Source organism: Amblyomma americanum, unplaced genomic scaffold (assembly GCF_052857255.1).
Source record: "Amblyomma americanum isolate KBUSLIRL-KWMA unplaced genomic scaffold, ASM5285725v1 scaffold_109, whole genome shotgun sequence".
NCBI classification, from domain to species: domain Eukaryota; kingdom Metazoa; phylum Arthropoda; class Arachnida; order Ixodida; family Ixodidae; genus Amblyomma; species Amblyomma americanum.
This window is the reverse complement of record NW_027526581.1, coordinates 48,114-70,334: the sequence shown is the minus strand read 5'-3', so window position 1 is coordinate 70,334 and position 22,221 is coordinate 48,114. Positions and strand designations below refer to the sequence as shown.

At 47.9% G+C, this 22,221-nt stretch overlaps 1 protein-coding gene across 1 annotated transcript in view; it reads left to right on the top strand.

Moving 5' to 3' along the window:
• LOC144112427 (venom metalloproteinase antarease TserMP_A-like) overlaps positions 1–22,221 on the top strand; it is a 112,167-nt gene that overhangs the window by 51,741 nt on the left and 38,205 nt on the right. Inside the window, exons 8-9 of the mRNA XM_077645261.1 lie at positions 5,423–5,475; positions 6,738–6,846. Of these exons, the coding sequence (XP_077501387.1) occupies positions 5,423–5,475; positions 6,738–6,846 (162 nt within the window). The remainder of the gene's footprint in view (positions 1–5,422; positions 5,476–6,737; positions 6,847–22,221) is intronic.

The following is a 22,221-nucleotide window of genomic DNA, read 5'->3' as shown; positions in this document are numbered from 1 at the left end:
TATGTGGTTGATACAAATCGTGATATCATCCGCATACATAGCATGCTGGATTCCCTCGATTCGGCTCAGCTCGCGGGCTAGTCCGATCATGGCTACGTTAAAGAGGACCGGTGAGATTACGGATCCCTGCGGGGTGCCTTTGTTTGGCGTTTCAAAGACATCGCTCCGCAGGTCTTCCAGTCCCACCGTTTCCGTGCAGTTCGACAGGAATGCCCTCACGTAGTCGTGTACTCCTTTGCCGCAGTGGTTGATGGTTATTTCCTCCATGATGGCGCTGTGGCTGACGTTATCGAACGCGCCTTTGATGTCTAGGGCCATTACGATGTTGCCTCCTGTCTGGGGATGGTGTCGAGTACCTCCTCCTTGAGTTGCAGGAGGACATCCTGCGTCGACAAGTTCGTTCTGAAGCCGAACATGCTGTGCGGGTACAGATCTTCGTCTTCGAGGTACTATTGTATTCTACTCGTGATTACCCTTTCGCAGAGCTTGCCCAGGCACGACGTTAGTGAGATGGGCCGCAGGTTCTCCATTTTTAGCTTCCTGCAGGTTCTGGGCATCATTACCACCTCCGCGTGTTTCCATGCTTTGGGCACCGTTCCCGCTAGGAACTGCGCGTTGAGGTATTCCGTGAGTTGGACTACCGCTTCGTCGCTGAGGTTGCGAATTAGGGAGTTTTTAATCATGCCTGCTCCGGCTGCCGTGTTTTTAGTCACGGCCCTGATCGTTGCGTATACTTCTTCCTTCGTTATTGGTCGGTAGAGGTGCGGGTTTTTCGTCCGTTTATACTCTTCTTTATATCCCTTTGGCTTGTCAGTGCCGTAGCACTTCTTTTTGACCGCCGCGAGGATCTCTTCGTCCGTTCCATTGAATTGGTGAATTAATCTTTGTATCGCTTTGCCGCTTTCTGCTTTTGTCTTGGTTGGGTGCATGACGACCTTGAGTATGCGCCATGTTTTGGCAGTGCTGAGCGTGCCGTTCAGCGAGCTGCTGAACTGCTCCCACCCTTGACTGGCAAGCTGTGTCGCGTACTCCTCCGCTTTATGTTTAATCTCCGCGATCTTCTTTTGCCGCTTCCTGTTTAGTTTCTGCCGCTTCCACCTTTTCGTGAGTCCGCGTCTTGCCTCCCATAGCCTGAGTAGCCGTGGGTCCAATTCCGGTGTAGCTTCTGTTCTGTGAATTTCCTGCGTATGTTGCTCTTGTATTTGTCTGAGTTGCGTGCTCCATTCCGCCATTGAGGTAATTTCGCCCTGTAGCTGTCTGCTATTGCTTCGGAAGGCGTCCCAGTCCGTGATGTGGGCTGTTCTTATCTTCCTTTTTATGTTTTCTGCCTCCAGCATTACTTTTAGCAAGTTGTGGTCGCTTCCTAGGTTTTCCAGCAGGTTCTCCCACTCGGCCTGCCGCGCTCCCCTAACAAAGGTTGGGTCTGGACAGGTGTTGGGGCTAACGCTGTTGCCTAGTAGCTTTGGCTTACTATCGTCCGTTAGCAGGGTGCAGTTTGTATTTTCTGCTGCAACGCATATTAGTTGCCCCTTTTTCTCGCCTTTCTAGTAGCCCCAGCTAGGGTCCCTTGCATTAAAGTCCCCGGCTATGAGGAGTGTGTTCGAATTTGCTAGGTGTCCCGCTTCAGCGAAAAGTTTGCTAAAATTGCCACTTTTCTGCTTGGGTGGACTATATATGTTTACTATGAAGGTGCTTTTCACTCTGTGTTTCCTTTTGGGAATGATTTCCATAATTACGTGCTCAATTCCCGTGTCTGCAATTTCATCATGTGCTATGGTAACCAGGTTTTTGTTAATTAGGGTCGCTGTGCGTCCTCTTTCCTGACATTCATATCCTTTTATTGTTGGTATTGTGTTTGTTTCCTGTAACATTATTATGTCTGGTGGTGTTCCCTGTGTGTGGATAAACTGTTGCAGGAGTCCCTGCTTACGCTGGTAGCCCCTGGAATTCCACTGCCAGATGCTTAGTGTGTTGTGTCCTGCCATGCTGATGTGCTGTTTTTGTTGTTACTTTGGTTTTCGGTTCCGAATCTTCTTTCATTAAAAAGCCTTTCCCCGGCTTTTTTGGTGATTTTTTGCGTGTTTTGACTTTAGATAAAGCTGCTGAAGTATTGATTTTCTTGTTGTTTCCGTGCCTGTATAATCTGCGAGCCTTACATTTCCATCTGCATGGCGTGCAGTAGTGTCTGCATGCTCTGCATAAAACTTTTCATCTGTTATTCGAGGCTATTGCCTACTATTGATGGATGGGGTTTTGGGCTCAACGGTGGTGGTAGTGCCCGCGGGGGACTGGCTGCCCTAAGAGCCTGTAGCTCACTAATGAGCTTCCTTATCTTTTCCTTTAGTAGACTATTTTCCTCTCTGCTGAGTCCTTGTTATTTCCTGAGCTTTTTGATTTCCTCATCTTTTTTTGTTTTCGTTGCTAGTTTTCCCAGATTGCGGAAAAAGTGATTTGGGAGGGCCCACTCTCCAGCTCACTTTGACTCCGTCCTTGCTTTGCTGCTGCTTCTGTTGTTTTGGCGGCCCTTGCTTGTATTGCCCTCCCAGGGGTGGCAAAGACTCGTGCCTGGGTCCACCCCGGCTGCGGCTGCGGTTCCGGCCACAGCTCTGGCTCCGTGAGCGGGATTCTTTTCCGGCCTGGCTGTTGCCCCGGCTGCCTGACTGGCTGTCGCTCCCGTTGCCCTCCGAGCTGAACCATCTTGGCCGGCGTCTTCGGCTGCGACTGCGGCTCTTCCTCTGCTGCTGTTGCTGCTCTGTCGCGCCATATGGTTGGCGCCCACTAAGCTCCGCAGCAGTCCAGAGTCACTGCTTGCAGTCCCTGGTTCCGGTCGGATGTTCGCCGCCGCACACCATGCATTTGAGCTCTCATTGGTGTCCTTCTTCTGGGTTTCCTGCTCCGCAGCGTCTGCAGGTTCTCGCGTTTGGCGTTGGGCACACGTCCGAGCGATGTCCCTGCATGCCGCACACGAAGCAGCAGTGTCTCGTTGGTCTGCAGGGGTATGTCTTGTATTCACCGGCGCTGAATATGACCCACTTGGGAATGTTGGGTCCGTCGAAGGTGAGAAGTGCAGTCGCGGATTTCCACAGCATTCTCGCTCGCTGCAAGGATCTCTTTTTTCCTGCGTTCTCAGCCTCAGCTTGGACTCCAGTTCATTTATCATTAGGCCCGGCGGTAAGTCGTGGATGACCGCCCGCGTGACGGCGCTGGGAATGGCCACGTAGGCCTGTACGTGGTAGGTTGTGCCTTCGTACGGGAAGCTTCTGATCTTCCGCATCACGTCCGCTGTTTCGATGATGGAGGTGCTCGTGATTATTATGTTCGAGCCTGGTCGGAGCCTGACCAGAAAGTCCTCTTCCTTGATCTTCCCACCGCATGCTTCCACGATTGCACGCGTGTCTTAGTAAGGCTTCATATCTTGAACCTTCAGGCCGCCTCGTGGCTTAATGATGATCTTCGCGTCGTCCTTGGGGAGCGGGGGCAGCATTTGACTTGACTTTCTCCTCGTCTCTCCCGTTTGTACGCTCTTTTAATCGGCACCTGGTTGCATCATCCAACCTGCGCTCCCATTGGTCCGAGCCATCGTGCCTTTGTTCGTTCCGGAAACGGGGTCTCCTGGCTTTGGTGCAGCGCTGTTCTTGCCGGCGCGCCCTTTTCCTTTCTTGCTTCGTTTGGAATAGAAAACTTCTCATTTAAGTTCTTCGTCCTTAGTCAGGCTGCTTTCAGCGTCCCCGGCTTCCTGTGGCATGACCTCTTCTTCGTCCGCTCCCATGGGGCCGTTATCCGCCAGCGTACCGGAGCATGTGGTCGTCGGTGCAGCCTCCATTTCTTGAAGATTTTCCTGATCCTGTGCCGGATCAAGCACTGCGTTGCTTGCCGAAGGCTTGTCGAGTGGCCGAGTCGCCATTTCCTCCGTTCCGAGGGCCTTCGGTCCGGTGGAGCGCCCGCTCGGTTGCGGGAGTGGTTAGGCCTAACCGTTGGGCCTAGCTCCCGGCCACGGTGTCTTGACTTCGGATCCCGATAAAAGTAAAACAAAACGGGCCTACCTGGATGAACTCGGTGTCCTCGTGGTCCTGACGCCTGGTGCTTCCAATTCTGCCCAAAATTTGGGTGGCCCGCTGAAATTGCTGTGTTGGGGCTTCGAAAATTCGCGGAGCCAATGCGACACACGACCGCTCGCTTCGACCGCTCCCAGCGCTCCCCCCCCCCCCCCCCCGCGAAATATTGAACAAATTTGTATGTTTATCAGCACATAGAGGAGATACATTATATCATTTATGGCGCCAATTTAGTCAGGTGCTGTTTCTGTTACATTAATTACAGCCATCTGGATCTCCGTTCTAAAACACAAATCAACGATATTTTCATTCCACTCTTAAAAATCAGGAAGAATAGCCTTTTTTAGCATACATTGTAGTTTTATTTGTTGCATTTCTTTACTGTTGCATTTCATTTCTTTTCTGGCAAGGATGAAAATTTTACCATTTTGCTTGGGTTTTCCGAGGGTCCCTTGAATTGCTTCAAAAAGTGACAGATGTGCTGTAATAAAATTTAGGATCCTGTCTGGCAGCGGGCTAGCCGGCAGCTTCTGCAGAGCACTCGTCCTCTTTTTATCCCCCCATATGATTGGGTAAGGCCTACTACAAACATGGAGCGTTCAGAATATCAAGCACCGCCTAACTGCAGCGATAGTCGTTCTGCAACATGATTTGTGCGCCACATCTACGCTGGAAGCGTCATAATAACTGTAGTGGCTGCTGCTATAGACGTCCGCAATTTTGCGCGTCCTGAAGTCATTTAAGTGCGTTTCGTGGAGCGGTGTTTCTAGGCATTTGGAGTCGTATTGTGTACACCGCGCGCGAAACGTGAAGAGCATGAAGATTGCATGAGGATGACGCAAAGTTTATATGCTGAGGATAGCGGCGTAATCAAGAATGCTACATGTTGAAAGCCGCAGCTACTTCACATAGTCAACAACCACGAACGAACTATAAAAAATTGAACTTCGCTCAACCATGGCCAGCACAAATGTTTATATCTATTGTTTACTGTGATTTTAAATTTTGATTTCCTGGCCTCTTACGTGCTACCAGCTCTTTTATGGAAATTGAAACGAATGGCCGCAATTACTGCCGATCACATTCGTCGCAAATTTTATGGAGATGTGCTGACATTTTATTTATTCTAGCAATTTTTTACATAACAAAAATGAACTCGCAGTTCAAAAAGCACATTATTGGCATAATTTTTATCTACTTTTGCACGAATGATCCTGTTGAGAACGTACTGAAATATTAAGGGATTATGGGCTGATGTCACAGGTTTAAATTAGCAAGCCATCATTGCCTAATATAAAAAGTGACTCATTGATTGCACTTGAGTACTCACAGAATAATACACATCCCTTGGCGACAAAATTTTGCAGGTACACAATAAGCACAGACCAAGCCTCTGGCCCAAAGACCCCTAGGGCTGCAGGTAAGCGAAGCACCACATTCTTCTTATCAACGTTGTCAAGAGTGAATAAATCCTGCAAAATCATACACTGCGTGTCGAATACAAGCGCACCTAATAGTTTGTAATAAAATGTGTAAGGAGTGGAAACCGTTTTAGAGCTAAAGAGAAATGCGAAAAGAGTTACGATGACAGCGCCTTTCTTTTCGTGCTATATGTCTGCCCAAACCAGTAGACATCTGACGGTTATGTGCGAATTGTGCTACCGAATTAGAAGCTTAGCACTTAAAGTAGTCAAGCACGCTGTTTTTCGAGGGTTGCGTTAGGCTTCGTTTGTTTAAAACATATCTGCATTATTTACCCGTCCCTTTGAGTGCTAGGCTTTCATTTAATTTTTCTTGCTATCTTTTCTGAAAGAAAGAGGCGGGAAGTCTTTTTATTGCGTGCGAAATAATCATTGCAACGAGAGGACAGAGCATAGCTAAAAGAACTCCCAATAAACTTATTCTCTTTGAATAATTTCATTTTAATAAGCGTGTTTTAGGCATGGTACATTTTATGCATTTTACATTTGGATGCGCGAGAAAAGCACGGCCAAGCACGAAATATATGTACATCGGTAAAATTCTACTTTAAGACAGGCGGTAAAAGCGCGGCAAATAAGGAATCACATGTACACATCACAAAGCTCTGTGTGCTGTGTGCGTCTTTCGTAATAATTTCGCCCGAATAAAGGTATGAATATGTACCAACGATGTAGAAAGCAGGTATTGAAAAAGAATAACCCTAGAACCGTCTTACTGAGGATAAATGATTGGCGTTTTAATGCTCAATGTACCCTGAATTGCATATATAGAACCTGAAAAAGATAGAATAGTGCAGGAGATATATTTGCAGCAATGTATTTGGGGAATCCGCCTTTAATGATCAAGCGTTTTCTGTTACACATATCTACACGATTCAACATTTGACTCAAGAAATGGTTTTTCTATTTGCCACTAATTGCTAGGTCCTTCAACTTGGATATTTGTTTTGTATATCGCTAAAGAGACAATGGCGCCACAATGAAGCAGTGAAACAGCTCCTCAAAATTATCGCCTTCGAAAGAATAGAAATCGCACATGACTGTCCTGACAATGCATCCAATATTTTTCAAGAAAGAACTAGTAATCAGCACTTTAATCTGGGTGATTGGACCGCGATAGTGGAGAACTTATGTGTATTTAAAAAAAAAAAAACGTTTGCTCGAACTCTTTTGGTTAACAATCCTTTCTCTTTTCATGAAGGATTTGCGAGCCTTGGTGGCGCGTGCACAAGGAATCGGAGTGCTTTAGTTCAAGACAACCCAAAGACATTTGCCGGTGTCTTCACGACTGTCCACGAGACACTTCACTTGTAAGTAACTGTATTGGTTAAATCCTTAAGGTGATTTGACGTGGCAGTGCTACTGTAACTATGGTATAGATGGTGCACAGGTTTTTTTTCTAATACTGTCATTATAGAAATTTTCTAAGCCTAACAATGGAGCTCTCTAAGCTGAGTGTTTACAGCTGCTGCGGAGGGTTCGAAGTGACAAAGGTTCTCGCTAATGTTATAAAAAAAGTGCGCCAAGTTTTTCGGTTCCCGATATCTATCGCCTAAACAGCAATGCTCAAATAGAGTTCAAATATTGTATTCTTTAAATTGTGCGATGGTTATTGAAAATATACAGACCGCTGGAACTATACTGTTTGATTTCTTGGGACGGCTCTTGCTGCATCACCATTTCTTTGAATAGAGCGGGCGTTGTCCGTAACAAAACCTACATTAAAAAGCAACAAATTTTCTACCTACAACCTCTGTTCGTAAAGTTCCGAGACTGAGTCCATTAAAAAATTGCGCTTAACATTGAGATCATTTGTACAGCACCCCTTCACAATAGTCTCGCTTGCAGTCTATACACAGATTTCAACGCTTCTTGAGTTCTTGGAAACAGTTAAAAACAGTTTTTTGGCAGAGCTGTGAGCCCCTTTCTCGTCGCGCCTTTAATGGCATCCATGCTCCCCATCCAGCGACCTTTTAGGGCTCTCTTCACACGAGGAAACAAGAACAAATAGCATAGAGAGAGGTGAAGCGAGTATGACGGATGGGAAGTACAGTAATGCTGTGCTTGACAAGAAATTTTCTCACGCTGAGAGCAGTGTGCGGCCTCCTTGCGTTCTCATGGAAAAGGGTCCACTGTCCAGATGCACATAAGTAAGGGCGATAGCGTCGCAGCGCATCGCGCATGTGCTGAAACACGTGCGTAAAAAATTTCTGATTCACCATCTGCTCTTGTCGTGTATGACACTCGTGGTGTATGACACCTCTGGCATTGAAAAAACCTATTAGCATCGTCTTTGTTTTGGTCTTCTGTCGCCGAAACCTTTCTCGACGCCGGAGGGCTTGTGGACAGCCATTCATAGCTCTGCCTCTTTGTTTGATGATCTTATTCAAAACGCCATCTTTCGTCTTCAGCTATCATGCGGTTGACGAATGCAGTATCCTTCTCTGCCCCAAAAAGAAAATCAGCGCTCGCTGATGCCCACATGTCCTTCTGGCCCTGTGTGAGAGAGTGCGGCACGAGTCTGGCATTCAGGTTTCGTCTCGCCATGTTCTCACGCAAAATTTTATAGCATGTTGTCTTACTAAGGCCGAGTGCATCTGATTGCAGGCGGACTGTAACGGTGCGGTCTTGCTCTACGATTTCCCAGATCCGAACCGCGTTGTTTTCATTCCGTGAGGTTGGAGGGCGCCCCTGCCTTGCGCCGTCTTCCACCGACATTCTCCCCGAAACGAACCTCTTGTGCCACCAGAAAACTCGCGCCCGCTGTAATCTCTAGTCGCTGGAAGCGTAACAAAGATGCACATGCGTCTGTGTGGATCTCTTGTCAAGCTTCACACAGACTTTTATGTTTACACGCTTTCGAAGCGGACGTCCATCTCTCGACATTCACTCACAGTAGAATGCGCAGACGACTATTGACAACGTACATTCTACATGTTGTGCCATCTAGCGGCTGCCACAGCACAAAATATATATAGGTCAGCTTAGCCCGAAACATTGGCGCTACACACATGCACCAAAATTTATTTTGGGGCATCATTTCTTGAGAAGAAAATAAATCAGTCTTGAAACTTTAGCGACAAAGGTTGTACCAAGATTTATGGTTATGCGAACGGGTGCCTTGCATGAGCACAGTTGCTCACCAATTTGAACTCAGTATTATTCATGTATTGATGGATTGAGAGCAGCGGACAGGTTTCTTTGCAGTATGATGATGGCTATATTTACTGCACACCATAAGCAGTAGTATTGAACAAAATCTCAGAAATGCTCGCCTGTTCAGAACATGGTGTACTCGGATATTTGAATTTGGCAGAAAAGATGGAATAGAGGACTACAGACCAACGAGAAGCTGCATCTTACTGCAAAAGCTAACAGAGTTCTCCCGATATTGAAAAAAAGGTTTTTATTAGTGCGTAGCCTTCAATGTTCTATTGACAGTTGGGTGAAGTGGGTAAACAAGACATAAAACGACTACAGTAGAAAAATGGTACCCCCTGCTAGATTTGTTAAGTATTTATAGCACCCTACTAGCGATCCAATACCAGCATAGACATAACACTCATGGGGTTAGGCTTGCGGGCTGAGTACGTCTACTTTATCAAGCCCACACTTCGATACACCTTTGGTCTGGGAACTATGGCAAATACTTTTTGGGACATCTTTAGGTGTGTTGACGCTGTAATCAGGCAATTCCTTCTTATGAGTAGCGCAATAATCCACTGAAGTTGAATATAAAGAATGCACTGGGATCATATGTGAACTTGTACAGGGGATAAACCGATGGGGCAAGAAACATTAAGCTTCATGGACACCACCGACACGCTATCAGCATAGCTTCCTGGCAACCATAACATTGAGAACAATAAAGTTAAAAATAAATCTGGCGTTACCAGACTGTGGTGTTTCATAACACTGAGTGCATTTGGCAGATGAAGGAAGGTTTTGCTAAATGAATTCTGATGTAGTCCTTTGTAGGAAAGCTGTTTAACACTTGCTCGTCTTTGTGGGCGACCATCACATGTTTGGTGGATGCGCCCGGCTATTCGGCAGGGTTGCTCTTGACGAGACGGTTTGTTTGCTCCCTCGCCGGTAAAGCAAAATTATCCAGAATGGCACCCCCTGCACCTAAGCTATTTCCAAACGAGCACGCGAGAGGTTAATTTTTTCAGGAGGGTGACGGGAGGGGGAGTCCCGGGAGTGCACTCTCTTGTTCCCCGGCAGGCACCCGCGATGGCTTCGCCCCGACGGCTTCGCCACACAGACCTCGTCGCATATTGCCGTCATTCTCGGTACGGGCAAATAGTTGCAGCTGAAGGTCAGCCCTTTCTCTAGTTTGTTATTCGTGAGGCCTTCTTATGTACCTTCACCTTCCGATGATTCCCTGGGTGAAATTATGTAGTTATCTCATGAATACTGTATATCCCTTAGCGAAAAAAGGCTGTGCTAAAAATGTATTAAGAACACATTGTTTTATTTCATATTTATTTTGCATTTTCTGGTCCATATGCTTAAATTGCAATATGAATGATTTCTAAATATGCCAGGAGTAATATTTTTTGAACATTTTTACATATGCGTGAAGATACATTTTCTCCCGCTTAGTATAATTATTATAGGTGCAAATGTGTTTATTCGAAGCGCAGGACGGTTGGCATTGGTCGGACGGTGACACGACGGCCACATTCACGGGCGTCACTTGAAATCGCAGCTACACTTCGTCTACCTTTTCGCTGCGTTGCTTAACTCCTGCCAGTCGGTTTTATTGCAGTTACTTCCCCGCCGAAAAAAGAGCCATCCAGGCGACTTACGGGAAAGAAATCATGGGCGGGTTGAGGCGCTCGACATGCACAGTTTCGCACCCCCGGCGACGGCGGTCCGAAGAGAGGTTAGCGGCTCAACGAAGCAATTCACGGGAGAAGTTTGTTGCACAACGCGGTGATGTCCGTATAAGCGAGAAAGCAGTTACGTGGCGAGGCCTGGAGTGGAGGAAGGCACCCAGAGCCAAACGAGGACGCCAGGTGGGTATTCCGCGGGAGGGTACGAGGAATCCCGACGGTGCTTCTGATGCTATTGGAGCTGTGTAGTGAAAGAGCAGGCATGTTTCCGGCATTCTTCGACATACAGGTGAGCTTCGGAAAGTAATGTGGTCTCGGAAGGCTCAGAGAGACAGGGAAGGATGGTGTCCATGGTAGATGTAGGCTCCCGGCCATATAACAGAAAGAAAAGAGAAAACCCTATCTTTTTCCGCGTAGCCGTAATATACGCGTACATGACGAAAGGAAGCACTTGGTCCTAGCTGGAGTGGGCGGTGTCAACGTACATGGCGAGCATGTCACTGAATGTGCGGTTGCGCCGTCAGTCATGCGTTTGGTTTGGGGGTGATAGGTGCTGGTGCACCGATGAACGATTTGGCATTGCTTTAGCATGGCCTCGACGGCGTCGGCGAGAAAACCACGGCCTCGGTCACTTAGCAGTTCTTTCGGGGCGCCGTGACGAAGAACAAGACTGTGTAGAATGAAGCGAGCGACATCGTTTGCGGTAACAGATTTTAGAGCCGACGTTTCTACGTAATGTGTGAGGTGGTCAACGCCCACGATGACCCAGCGCTTGTTAGCCGAAGTAGTTGGAAGCGGACCATAAAGATAAATGCCGACGTGGTCAAAAGGTCAGCCATAACAAGGTAACGGCTGCAAAGGAGCGGTGACGGGGCGGGTAGGTTTCTTGCGACGTTGGCAGGCGGTGCATGCCCGAATGTACTGACGTATGTAGCGGCACATTCCTCGCCAGTAATACCGCAGACGAAGGAGAGCATACGTTTTAAGTACACCGGCGTGACCGCATTGTGGAGCGGCGTGGAAAGAGGCGCATATGGCAACACGGAGGTGTCGAGGGATCACCAGCAGCCACTTTCGCTCGTCGGGGAAGTAGTTGCGGGGTATAAGAGGTTATCACGAAAGCCGAAATGGTGGGCTTGGCGGCGAAGGGTCCGGAATGAAGAATGCGGCGAGGCATTGCTCAGGAAGGTGAGCAGCGAGGTGATCCAATGATCCTTCAGTTTTTCGGAGAGCATATCAGGGACATGGAACGACGAGAAATCGTAGGTACAGACGAGGGCAGAGGGTGAATCACACGGGAGCAGTGAACGAAAAAGGGCGTCGGCGCCCAAATGCTTCCGGTGGGAGCAATAAATGACGTGAATATCTAACTCCTGGAGACAGAAAGCCCAGCGGGCGAGTCGGCTAGAAGGATCCTTGAGGGAAGACCGCCAGAAGAGGACGCGATGGTCTGTGACGACATAGAAGAGACGTCCGTATGTGTAAGGTGGGAACTTGGCAATCGACCAAATGATGGCGACACATTTTTTTTCTGTGACAGAATAGTTCGATTCCGCCTGGTTGAGGGCGCGGCCTGCGTAAGCGACAATATATTACGGATACCCAGACTTTCGGTGCGCCAGAGCTGCGTCGAAGCCCACACCACTCGCGTCAGTGTGACTTTTTGTCGCACAGGCGGGATCAAAATGGCGAAGGATTGGGGGGCGGGGAGTCCAGCAGGTGCAGGCGACGTAAAGTGCTGAACGTGGTATCGCAGGCTGGCGACCTCGACGAGAGGTTCATGCTACCGGCAAAAAGCTGCGTTAAAGGGGCGATGATACATGTGAAATTGTGGATGAAGCGGCGAAAACACGAGCATGAGCATATAAAACTTCGAAGTTCTTTTGGGTGGTCGGTTTAGGAAAGTCAGTGACGCCGCAAAGTTTGGCAAGGTCTGGAAAAACGCCGTCTTTGGAGATGACATGGCCTTATATTTTGAGCTGCGTAGCTCGGAATTAACATTTTTTGAAGTTTAGTCGTAGCCCGGCGTCAGTAAGGCACGTGGGTACGCGCTCAAGGTCCTGAATATGAGAAATCCGGAAAAATGACAATGTCATCCAGGTAACGTACGCAAGTCTCCCATTTTAGGCAGCTCAGAATATTATCCATCATTCTCTCGAATGCGGCTGGTGCATTGCAGAGGCCGAATGGCATCACATTGGATTTATACAAGCCGTCTGTGGTGACGAAAGCGGTTTTCGGCCGGTCAGCGGCAGCCATCGAGACTTGCCAGTAGCCGGAGTGTAAGTCGAGAGATGAAAAATACACCGCTCCCTGCAAGCAATCCAGTGTCTCGTCCATTCGGGGTAGAGAAAAAGCATCCTTGCGAGTGATCTTGTTGAGACAGCGGTAGTGCACACAGAAACTGTTTGAGCCATCTTTTTCCTCACCAGGACAACAGGAGAGGCCCAAGGGCTGTGAGAGGGCTGCATAATGCCGCGCTGAAGCATGCCATCAGCATTTTCATGGATGACGCAGCGCTCACTCATCGAGACGTGGTACGGTCGCTGGCGCAAGGGGGGGTGGGGCGGGGAGTACCAGTGTCAACTGCGCGAGAGACGGCCAGCGTGCGCCCCGAGGAGGGCTGGGAAAGATCGGAAGAGTGGCGCAAGCGGTGGAGAAGTTCCCAGATCTGGTCACTGTAAGCGGACGGAAGGTCGGGAGTGATGGCACGATGAAAGACGTCGGAGGGAAGCGGATCGGGCGCAGTCGCACAACAGCCTAAGGCGGTAACTGAGTACAGGGTCCAGTTCTTCAATGGAGCCGAGGCATTCGCCGCGAAGACCAGACGACAGGCACGAAAATGGGTTAGTGACAAACATGGCGCAGTGGCCGTCGGAAATCATGAGAACGGCGAAAGGAAGCAGAAGGCGGGGATGGCGGGTGGCGGCTGCGGTGTGTGTGAAAACAACAGGGCTGCTGAGCGAATAGTCAGGTCGGTTGGAACGAGGTCAGAAGAGAAGGGAGGTATGTCGGTGTCGGCGGCTACTAGAAGCTTAGCGGAGCGTAGAGGCAGGCCATGAAATAAAACATTGCACACGGGAAAAAGGTTAAGTTAAGCACGGTCACAATCATTCACTGCGCGGTGGGTCGAGAGGTCGCAGCCGAGGATGACATCGTGAGAGATGGCGCTCGGCGCAACAAACTCGATGGCATAGGCGACGTCGTTGATAGAAACGCGGGCTCTGCAGGCTGCGATGGGATGGATGTGCTGAGATGTGGCCGTAAGAAGTGAAAATTCATTCGGCGGCGTTGTCACCTTACGATGTTTGTGGCGAAGGGCGTCACTAATCACTGACAAGGCAGCACCAGTGTCGGCGAGGGCGAGAACAGGGACGCCTTCAGCAGACACCTCAATCACGCTAGCAGGAGGAAACGGAGGACTTAAAGAGTTCGCAAAACACGCAGTTCTTGCCTCCGGAACTGCGGCATTCAGCTTTCCTCTGGGAGGGGGTGCGGAATGATAGACGTTCCGCTTCGAAGTTCCAGGATGAGAACCGGGACGGGAACCGAGACACATAAACTAAGTGTAAAGGTGTTTATTCGAAGAGCAGGCCGGTTGGCGTTGTTCAAATGGCGACACGACGGACACACTCACAGGCGTCACTTGAAATCACAGCTGCACTTTGTCTACCTCTTCGCTGCGCTGCATCAACTCCGGCCGGTCGGTCCCATTATATAGATTAAAAATATATTGAAAATACATTCAATACATTACATTAAAAGTGCCCTAAAACAGAGAAATAACTGGAAGGATACGAATGGGGTGGATCGCATACGGCAGGTTCTCCAAGATCATCAATAGCAGGTTACCAATATCTCTCAAGAGAAAATTCTACAACAGCTGTATCTTACCGGTATTCACCTACGGGGCGGAAACGTGGAGGCTAACGAAAAAAGTTCAGCTTAAATTAGGGACAGCACAGCGAGCCACGGAAAGGAAAATTTTAGGTGTAACTTTAAGAGACCAGAAGCGGGCTTAGTGGGTGAGGGAACAAACGTGTGTTAATGACATCTGAGTCGAAATCAAGAGGAATACATGGGCTGGGGCAGGGCATGTAATATAAAGGCACGACAGCCACTGGACCTTAAGGGTAACGGAGTAGAATCCAAGAGAAGGCAAGAATAGCAGGGGGCGGCAGAAGGTTCGGTGGGCTGATGAGATTAGGAAGCTTGCAGGCGTAGGGTGGGCGCAGCTGGCAAAATACAGGATTAATTAGAGAGACATGGGGGAGGCCTTTGCCTTGCAGTGGGTGTTGTGAGGCTGATGATTATTATGATGAAAAAGATACTATTACTACATCATTAATATATTTTACTTGGGTTTGAAAAAAGCAGTACTGGCCGGAGTTAGAGGGTCGGATTGATCAATATTGTCAACAGCAGAAATAATGACTGAACCGGCAATAAGCATCATGAAGAAGTCTAGGACAACCCAAGATCACGTGACGAGACTTGGGAAAGATGTCGGTACCGAGCAAATGCAGACAGAAAGCGACCTCAACAGGAACAGCTCCGAAAAGCAACACTTGCCCGGCCGTATAGATACCCCCGAGGGACACCACATTATCTTCCCCGATGAGGCGTTTTTCGTAGAACGACTGTGGGCCACCAAATTTTTGCACAACTGTCGTAGTGGTCGCGTTCGAATCTGGGGTCTATGTAGAACAAAATTCCTTGTCGTAACTTGCGTCAGGCATTGGTGAGGAGTCGCACTGCCTACCAACGAACACATGGGCATCTAAGGGAGCCCGTCGGCCTTGCCAGTCGGGGTTCTTTTTGTGCGCATGGCGCCATTGTCGGTATAGCGCTATCACACTGTCCACATGTATTATAAATAAGTAGTAATTGCGTTCCTGCTCTAAGTTACCACAAATGAACGGACGACAGAAATGGGCCTGTTTTCATTGTTCCCCGAAACTTGATTTCGAGCACTACGTTGTTTCATTGCAGCTTGCTGCAATTATGTTTACGCGGACTGCTCATTGGTTAGAATTGATGTATACTGTGGACGAATTAATTTCGCATTTACAAAAGCACAGTTTAATACCTGTACATTGCCAACATGCAAATGCGATTTCGCGATATCCGGCACTAGTTTGTTTTACGGCAGCTTGAAAGGTGCTGCAAATATACTTACGCGAACTGCTCATTTTTTAAAATTTGATAATAATTTGGACACCTTAATTTCGTCTTTGGGAAAGTACACTTTAAATATATTGCCGACACGCAAATGCTATTTCCCGAAACGCGATTTCGAGCACTACGTTGTTCAACGTCAGGTTGAAGTGTGCTGCAAGTATGTTTATGCGGACATCTCAATCATATGAATTTAACTGTATACTTTGGACGAATTAATGTCGTATTTACGAAAGTACACTTTAAATTCATAGCCAACATGCAAATACCATTTTCCTAAACGCGATTGGGAGCACCAGATATTTCTACGCAACTAAAACTGTGCTTCAAATATATTTAAAAGGACTACCCGTTCGTTAAAATTCAAGTATACTTCAGACGAATTTATTGATTATTACCGAAAGTAGAGTTTCAATACACTAACAAGATGTAAAATCGCGATAATATATATTCACGTCTTTGGAAAGCGCTCGTGGCATGCTTTAAGCGACGTATTTTTTGCAAATATTAAGAATACATTGTGAATTCCATGCATAAAATTCTAGAAAACTATTAACTCCTTACTTTTAGTGCATTTATGAAGACAACATATGTGTAAAATACAATTTAAATTTCCCGCCGTATATTACAGCCATAATAGTTTTTGCTAGGAGTTAGTTTCTGCGCAACAAGTATTATCTGATCGAACACATGTGGTAGCTCTCTTATATATCGTAGAGCACGGACTTGGTAAGCGAATGATCAAGCTGCATTCACAGAGCGAGGTGCTAAGGGGCTACTTTTTATCTCTACCTTTTAAAGTAAAACACACGCTGACCGTGTTATTTTCGTGGAGAGTCATGAACATATAGTGCAAGTTTGTTTTAGGCGCAAAATATTTTCAGAAATGTGGAAGCGAATGTTTTGCATCTTGTTTCTTGACTGAATGCCGGTAGAGCACCTATCACAGTCTGATGACACTACAAATGTGACCATTGACCTACTAAGTTTTTTTCAGCATCGTGCTGAAAAAAAGCTAGTTATACTGAGTTATTTGATTTCGCCTGTGGGTGAACTAAAAAGAATGTGGTTTTTCATTAATTCAGTGATTAATATTGGTACTCATATTATAACGGAATGGCGGCAGCAGTGTTGGAAGTGAGGAACGCAGCAAAAAAATCTTTCAGAAGAAACTGTTTATTGGGATCACCTGTGCCCACAATGAGCTGAATGACTCGGCGGCGGCGAAAATCAGCCAGCGTGCACGCCGGTCGTCGAACAGAATGCCCGCGCTCTCGGCCATGCTCAATTCAGCTTTTGAGCTTTAGAGATATGGCGTGCAAGGTTACCACAGCACTCTTGAACATCGTAGAGTCAGCTCCGCCTGCATGCGATCCATCGTTATAAATCTGGAGGCATCTTGCATCACTAAACAAAGCGAGAAAGCGGCGTTCCAACAGCTTTGAAGAATGAGCAAACAAACAGTACAAAAATTCGCGGAAACACAACGTCCTTTAGCGGACATAATAGGGCTTTAGACGGACGACATAGACAATTTCTGGTCGTACGCGGCGTCGCTGAGATGCAGTCATTCCCTCAGGACGGACTTCATAGTACAGTTCCCCTAGCCGTAGAAGCACCGCATAGTTGCACAAAAGTTTTCTCTCAATTCACGGCGGCGAATGGGCGTCAAAATCCAGAATTTCTCCTGGCTTGTACACCGTGTTAAATCTTCGTAGGTTGTAGCGTCTGGCGTCGGTCTACTGGGGGTATTTGATCCCTAATTAGGCAAGTCTTCGGGTTTCTTCTGCGCGCTGAAGGTGGGTGTCGACGTCGACGTTTTCTTCGGTAACAATGGGCAATATGGCGGCTAACGTGGTCTTGGCCTCCTTACCAAGGACGAGCCTAGAAGGCTTCAGCTGAGTGATCTGCAATACACTATTGTAGACGAAGAGGATGTAAGGTAGGATGATGTCTCAGGTCTTGTGTTCGGCAGCAACATACATGGCGAGCGTGTCAACGATGCTTTTGTTCAGGTGCTCCGTCAGTCCGGTGCTCCGTTTGTCAACTGCTCCGGTAGATTGCTTGGCTCAAGCTCAAGCTGCCTTGTGTTCGTTCCGCCCTGAACTCTGTTCCTCGGTACGTGATGAGCGCATTTAAGTCGCCGTGTCGCAGAAGAATGAATTCCACGAAAAATTTGTAGACTTCTGCTGCTTCGTTCCATAACGGTTTTGCTTCGGCGTGGAGGGAAATGTAGGCGGTCGTTACGATGATCCACTTATTTCCTTATGCTGATTTCAGGAAAAGGTCAACCATGTCATTGGCAATCTGCTAGAAGTGCGCTCAAGGGAATTCAATAGTGTTCAGAATTCATTCTGAACGAGTGAGACGGGGCTTTCGTCGCTGGCAATCTCGGCGGGTTTTGACATCAAATCCGACATCGCACACAATTAGGGACAGTAATATTTTTCTTGATTTGGCGGAGGGTACGAGAGAACCCGAGATGTCCAGTTGTCGGCTCATCGTGTGAGAACTGTAGCATTTCTTCCCGGAGACTTGCTGGTACAACAAGGAGGTAGGCGGTTTTGCTCATTGCGAACTTCACGAGGATATCATTCTGTACACAGAAAAAAGACAATGCGTTTTTGATGGAGCTCCGAGCGTTGCAGCAGTAAAAAAAGAGATGGAACTAACAGATCCCCGGAAGGCGTCCTCATCGTCGTTCGGCGGTGGTGCATCTACCAGGGCCCCTAACAAGAAGTCGGCGTCAGAGTGCTTGCGTCCAAATTTGTAAGAGAACGGCACAGTTAATTCCTGGAGGCGCAGGTACCACTGAGCGAAGCGTCTGGAGTGGTCTGTCAAACTGGCAAGTCAGGACAGTGCGCGATGATCGCTGAACACCTTGAGCGGTCGTGTGTACAGATAGCCCAGATGTTGCCAAAGCGCTCCTCAATTGCTGAATCGTTATCCACGGCCTTCGACAGGGAACGGCTAGTATATGCGATTGATTCTTCCAGTCCATTGGCTTTCGGGACAAGGACGGCGCTTAGGCCCACGTTGCTTGTGTCGGTATGAATTTCAATCTCGGCGTTTCCATTAAAGCGCTCGAGAATCGACGGGAATTGGAAACGACGCTGATGTTCCGTGAAGGCTTCCCCTGCGGCACTCTTCATTGAAATGGCATTTCAGCCGTTATCAGTTGGGTCGGGCTTGCGTGGACGGGCGAAAAGTTTTTGACAAATCATTGGTAATATGCGCACAGTCCGAAGAATCTGCGCCTAGCTTTGTTATCGGCCGGCGGTGGAAACAGTGTGATAGCAGAGCTGTATGCAATGGTCGGTTATAATGCGGTGCTTGGCAATCGGGGTTTGCCAGACCTTCGGTGACGACAAGAACTCGCTGTAGCTTCGAAGCAGATTGCGGATGTTGTCTTGTTTGCTCCGGGCTGGGTTGGGTTTTTATCGAAGACGTGCTTGTGATTTTAGTTAGGTGAGCTTTCTGGAGCCAGATCAGAGAGGGCGGGGACATCGCGAACGTCGGATACTTCGACGAAGAAAGCAATTGTCGTTCCTGCGTTAACGTGCCGGTATTCTTCGCTGAAGATCATTAGCAGCCCTTCCTGTTGGCCATTACGCAAATCTTCAAAGCCTCTTGCGATCCCTACCCGCCGCGGTGGCTGAGTGGTTAAGGCGCTCGACTACTGATCCGGAGTTCCCGTGTTCGAACCCGACCATGGCGGCTGCGTTTTTATGGAGGAAAAATGCTAAGGCGCCCGTGTGCTATGCGATGTCAGTGCACGTTAAAGATCCCCAGGTGGTAGAAATTGTTCCGGAGCCCTCCACTACGGCACCTCTCTCTTCCTTCTTTCACTCTCTCCTTTATCCCTTTCCTTACGGCGCGGGTCAGGTGTCCAACGACGTATGAGACAGATACTGCGCCATTTCCTTTCCCCAAAAACTAATTATTATTATTATTTGCGATCCCAATTTCTCGCTCTAGAAGCAGCTCCATGTTCCCCTAGATGACAGCTTCCCTGTTCGTTGCATGCGTGGCACCTACGGTGATCATGACGCTTGATCGGGGTGGGACGCTCAGTTGTTCATTCAGGACACTTAGCGCAACATGCTTCACCATGGTTGCCGTCCAATAGATCTCTTCGTCTTTCGAAAGCGTGATGAGCATGGATCGAAGGTCAATGATCGCCTGACGTTCGTTTAGAAAATCTATGCAAAATATGACGCAGTGGGTACATTGCTGTAACACTACTAAGGTCGAGAAATAGGCATGTTCTTTGACGGTCCCTCGCGCTGTGCAACGTCCAGATGGCGTAATGAGGTTCCCTCTTGCCGTGCGGATTTGTGGGTCATCCAAAGCGGTCGTGACTGTCCTCAACTGCGCGGCGAATGTTTCGTTAATCACTGAATACTCGGCTCATATGTCAACTAGAGCGGTCACTTTCCGGCTATCGATAGTCACTTCCAAGTCAGATGTACTGGTTCTTGTAATGGACGTCATCCTCGACGTCGGATCACGGCTTCGTCGAGAATGTGAATCGTGGGTAGGGCATATCGTGTTGGCTTTTTTGGGAGGCGGCATCATCCCGAAGTCGTGTCTTGGTCGAGCTCCTGTTTGTAGTTTTCTGCAGCGGTGGCGTCTTCAAGCGGCTTGGTCGTGCAGGGTCTTCATGGATTGAACGGCAAGCAAATTGACCACCACAGGTAGCTTTATTAAGTTTTTCCTGTGATGGCTGCGACACCTTGCGCAAACAGCCGCTACGTAATTGCGGCGCAGTGACGTAAAACATGCTGTGGACGATGATGATGCCAAGAAGAGACGGCTCGACGACACGTAATTCTCTCGGCGTAGACATCTCATTTTTTCTTCCGTGATCTTTGGCCAGTGTAGGATAGTGGGGCGTCATTTGAGAAGCCACGCAGACCCATTATTCTTCAGGGGCAAGGCCAAAGAATGCGGCCAGATTCGCCGCAATAGAAGAAGAGCGAGCGGAGCTGATCCGGCGTTTTCCATAGGTCTTTTTTTTAGTTGAGCGTGCAACAACTTTGGCAGGCGGTACGATTGATGCCTTTTGTTGGGGGCACATGGCATAGAGTGGTGTTGAGTTGCAGGACGCCTTTGGCTGCTCACAGTGGCGGCGTAGGTAGTGACCTGGGGTTCTGTGGCTGCACGTCAGGGTGCCAAGTGCCTCTTGCACTTCTCTCCGTATTACGTCTATGAGAGTCGCTGCTGGCGGCTCCTCACCTCTACCAGATGTCACGCAGTGGTGACGACAGTCCAGGTAACGAGGAAGACAGCTAAAGAAGACTTCCAAAACAAACTGCTTATAATGCTGATATGCGCACTGAATGAACTGAATGACTCTGTGCTAACGAAAGTAACAATGTTCTCGGTGGTCGTCGAACAAAATTCCCGCCGCTCTACTCCGTGACAAAGTTAAAGCTGGTATTGAAATTTCAAAGACGCGGCTAAAAATTACCACAAGAGTCTGGGATACCTTAGAATCGGCTCCGCCTGGGTGCGATCAATCGAGATAAATCTTGTGGAGTCTTGCATCACAAAAAAAGCGACAAAGCCGCATTCCAGCAGCTTTAAAGAATGAACAAGCAAACAGTGCAAATATTCGCGGTAGTATGAATCAAGCATTTGTATTGTGGGCTAAAGATATACCAAGAAGGAAAGGCAAAGTCAAGACAAGAAATCTGTTTTATAGGAACATGTGTACACTGCGCAAAAATTCTATAGCAAAGATGACCAAATACCTAGGGGTTATCAGTGCAAATGCAAATGCGGCCTGCGCTGCCAACCTCTCTCGCAGGGTGTCCAGGAAAAGGAACAATCATTGTTACGGCCCATTTGAGCAAACCAAAGCGGATGCCTGGTTGTCATAGCCTGAAGACAAGGCGTATCATGACAACTTATGGCAGATAAACGTTTTGCTTCAAGTGAGGGTAGAAGAAATGAACTTGTGCACATTATTCAATGGTGAAATATCTCACGTTATAACTAGGCAGCACGTCTTGTGAAATGCGTTCCACTGCACATTATTTTCTTGCCCCAGTCGCCGCGGTAGCTCCGTGGTTAAGGTGCTCGGCTCTACTGACCCGAAATACGCATGTTCAAGCCCTGCCGTGGCGGTCGCACTTTGATGGCGGAAAAATGTTAGAGGCCTGTGTACTGTGCGATGTTAGTGCACGTTAATGAACACCGGGTGGTCGGAATTCCTAGAGATTTTCACTGCACCGTCCCTCCAAGCCTTACTCGCTTTGAGATGATAAATTGCATAAATTTATTTTCCTAGACATTCAAGCAATTTTTTTGTATCAGGTAAATTGATTGACGTAGAAGGCATTGTTTCACGATGTTCAATTAAAATAATACCTATTATTGTTTGCATCCACAGAGAGCTGGTAATGATGCCACATCGTATACAATGCTCATATTGATAGTAGGAGGAGTGATAGAATTCGAAGAGACTTTGGAAAAAAATAGCCCTGGCGTATTTTGCTTTTTTCATCCATTGAATGGAAATCACCGCGGTCGGGTTCAAATCTGGGAATTCCAGCTTAGTAGCCGTGTGCCCTAACTGTAGCGGAGCTGGCATTGCCTGCGGCACTGAAGAAGATCTGCCTCGCGCATCATAGAAAGCTTTCATCAGTTGTTGTTAGCCTATCT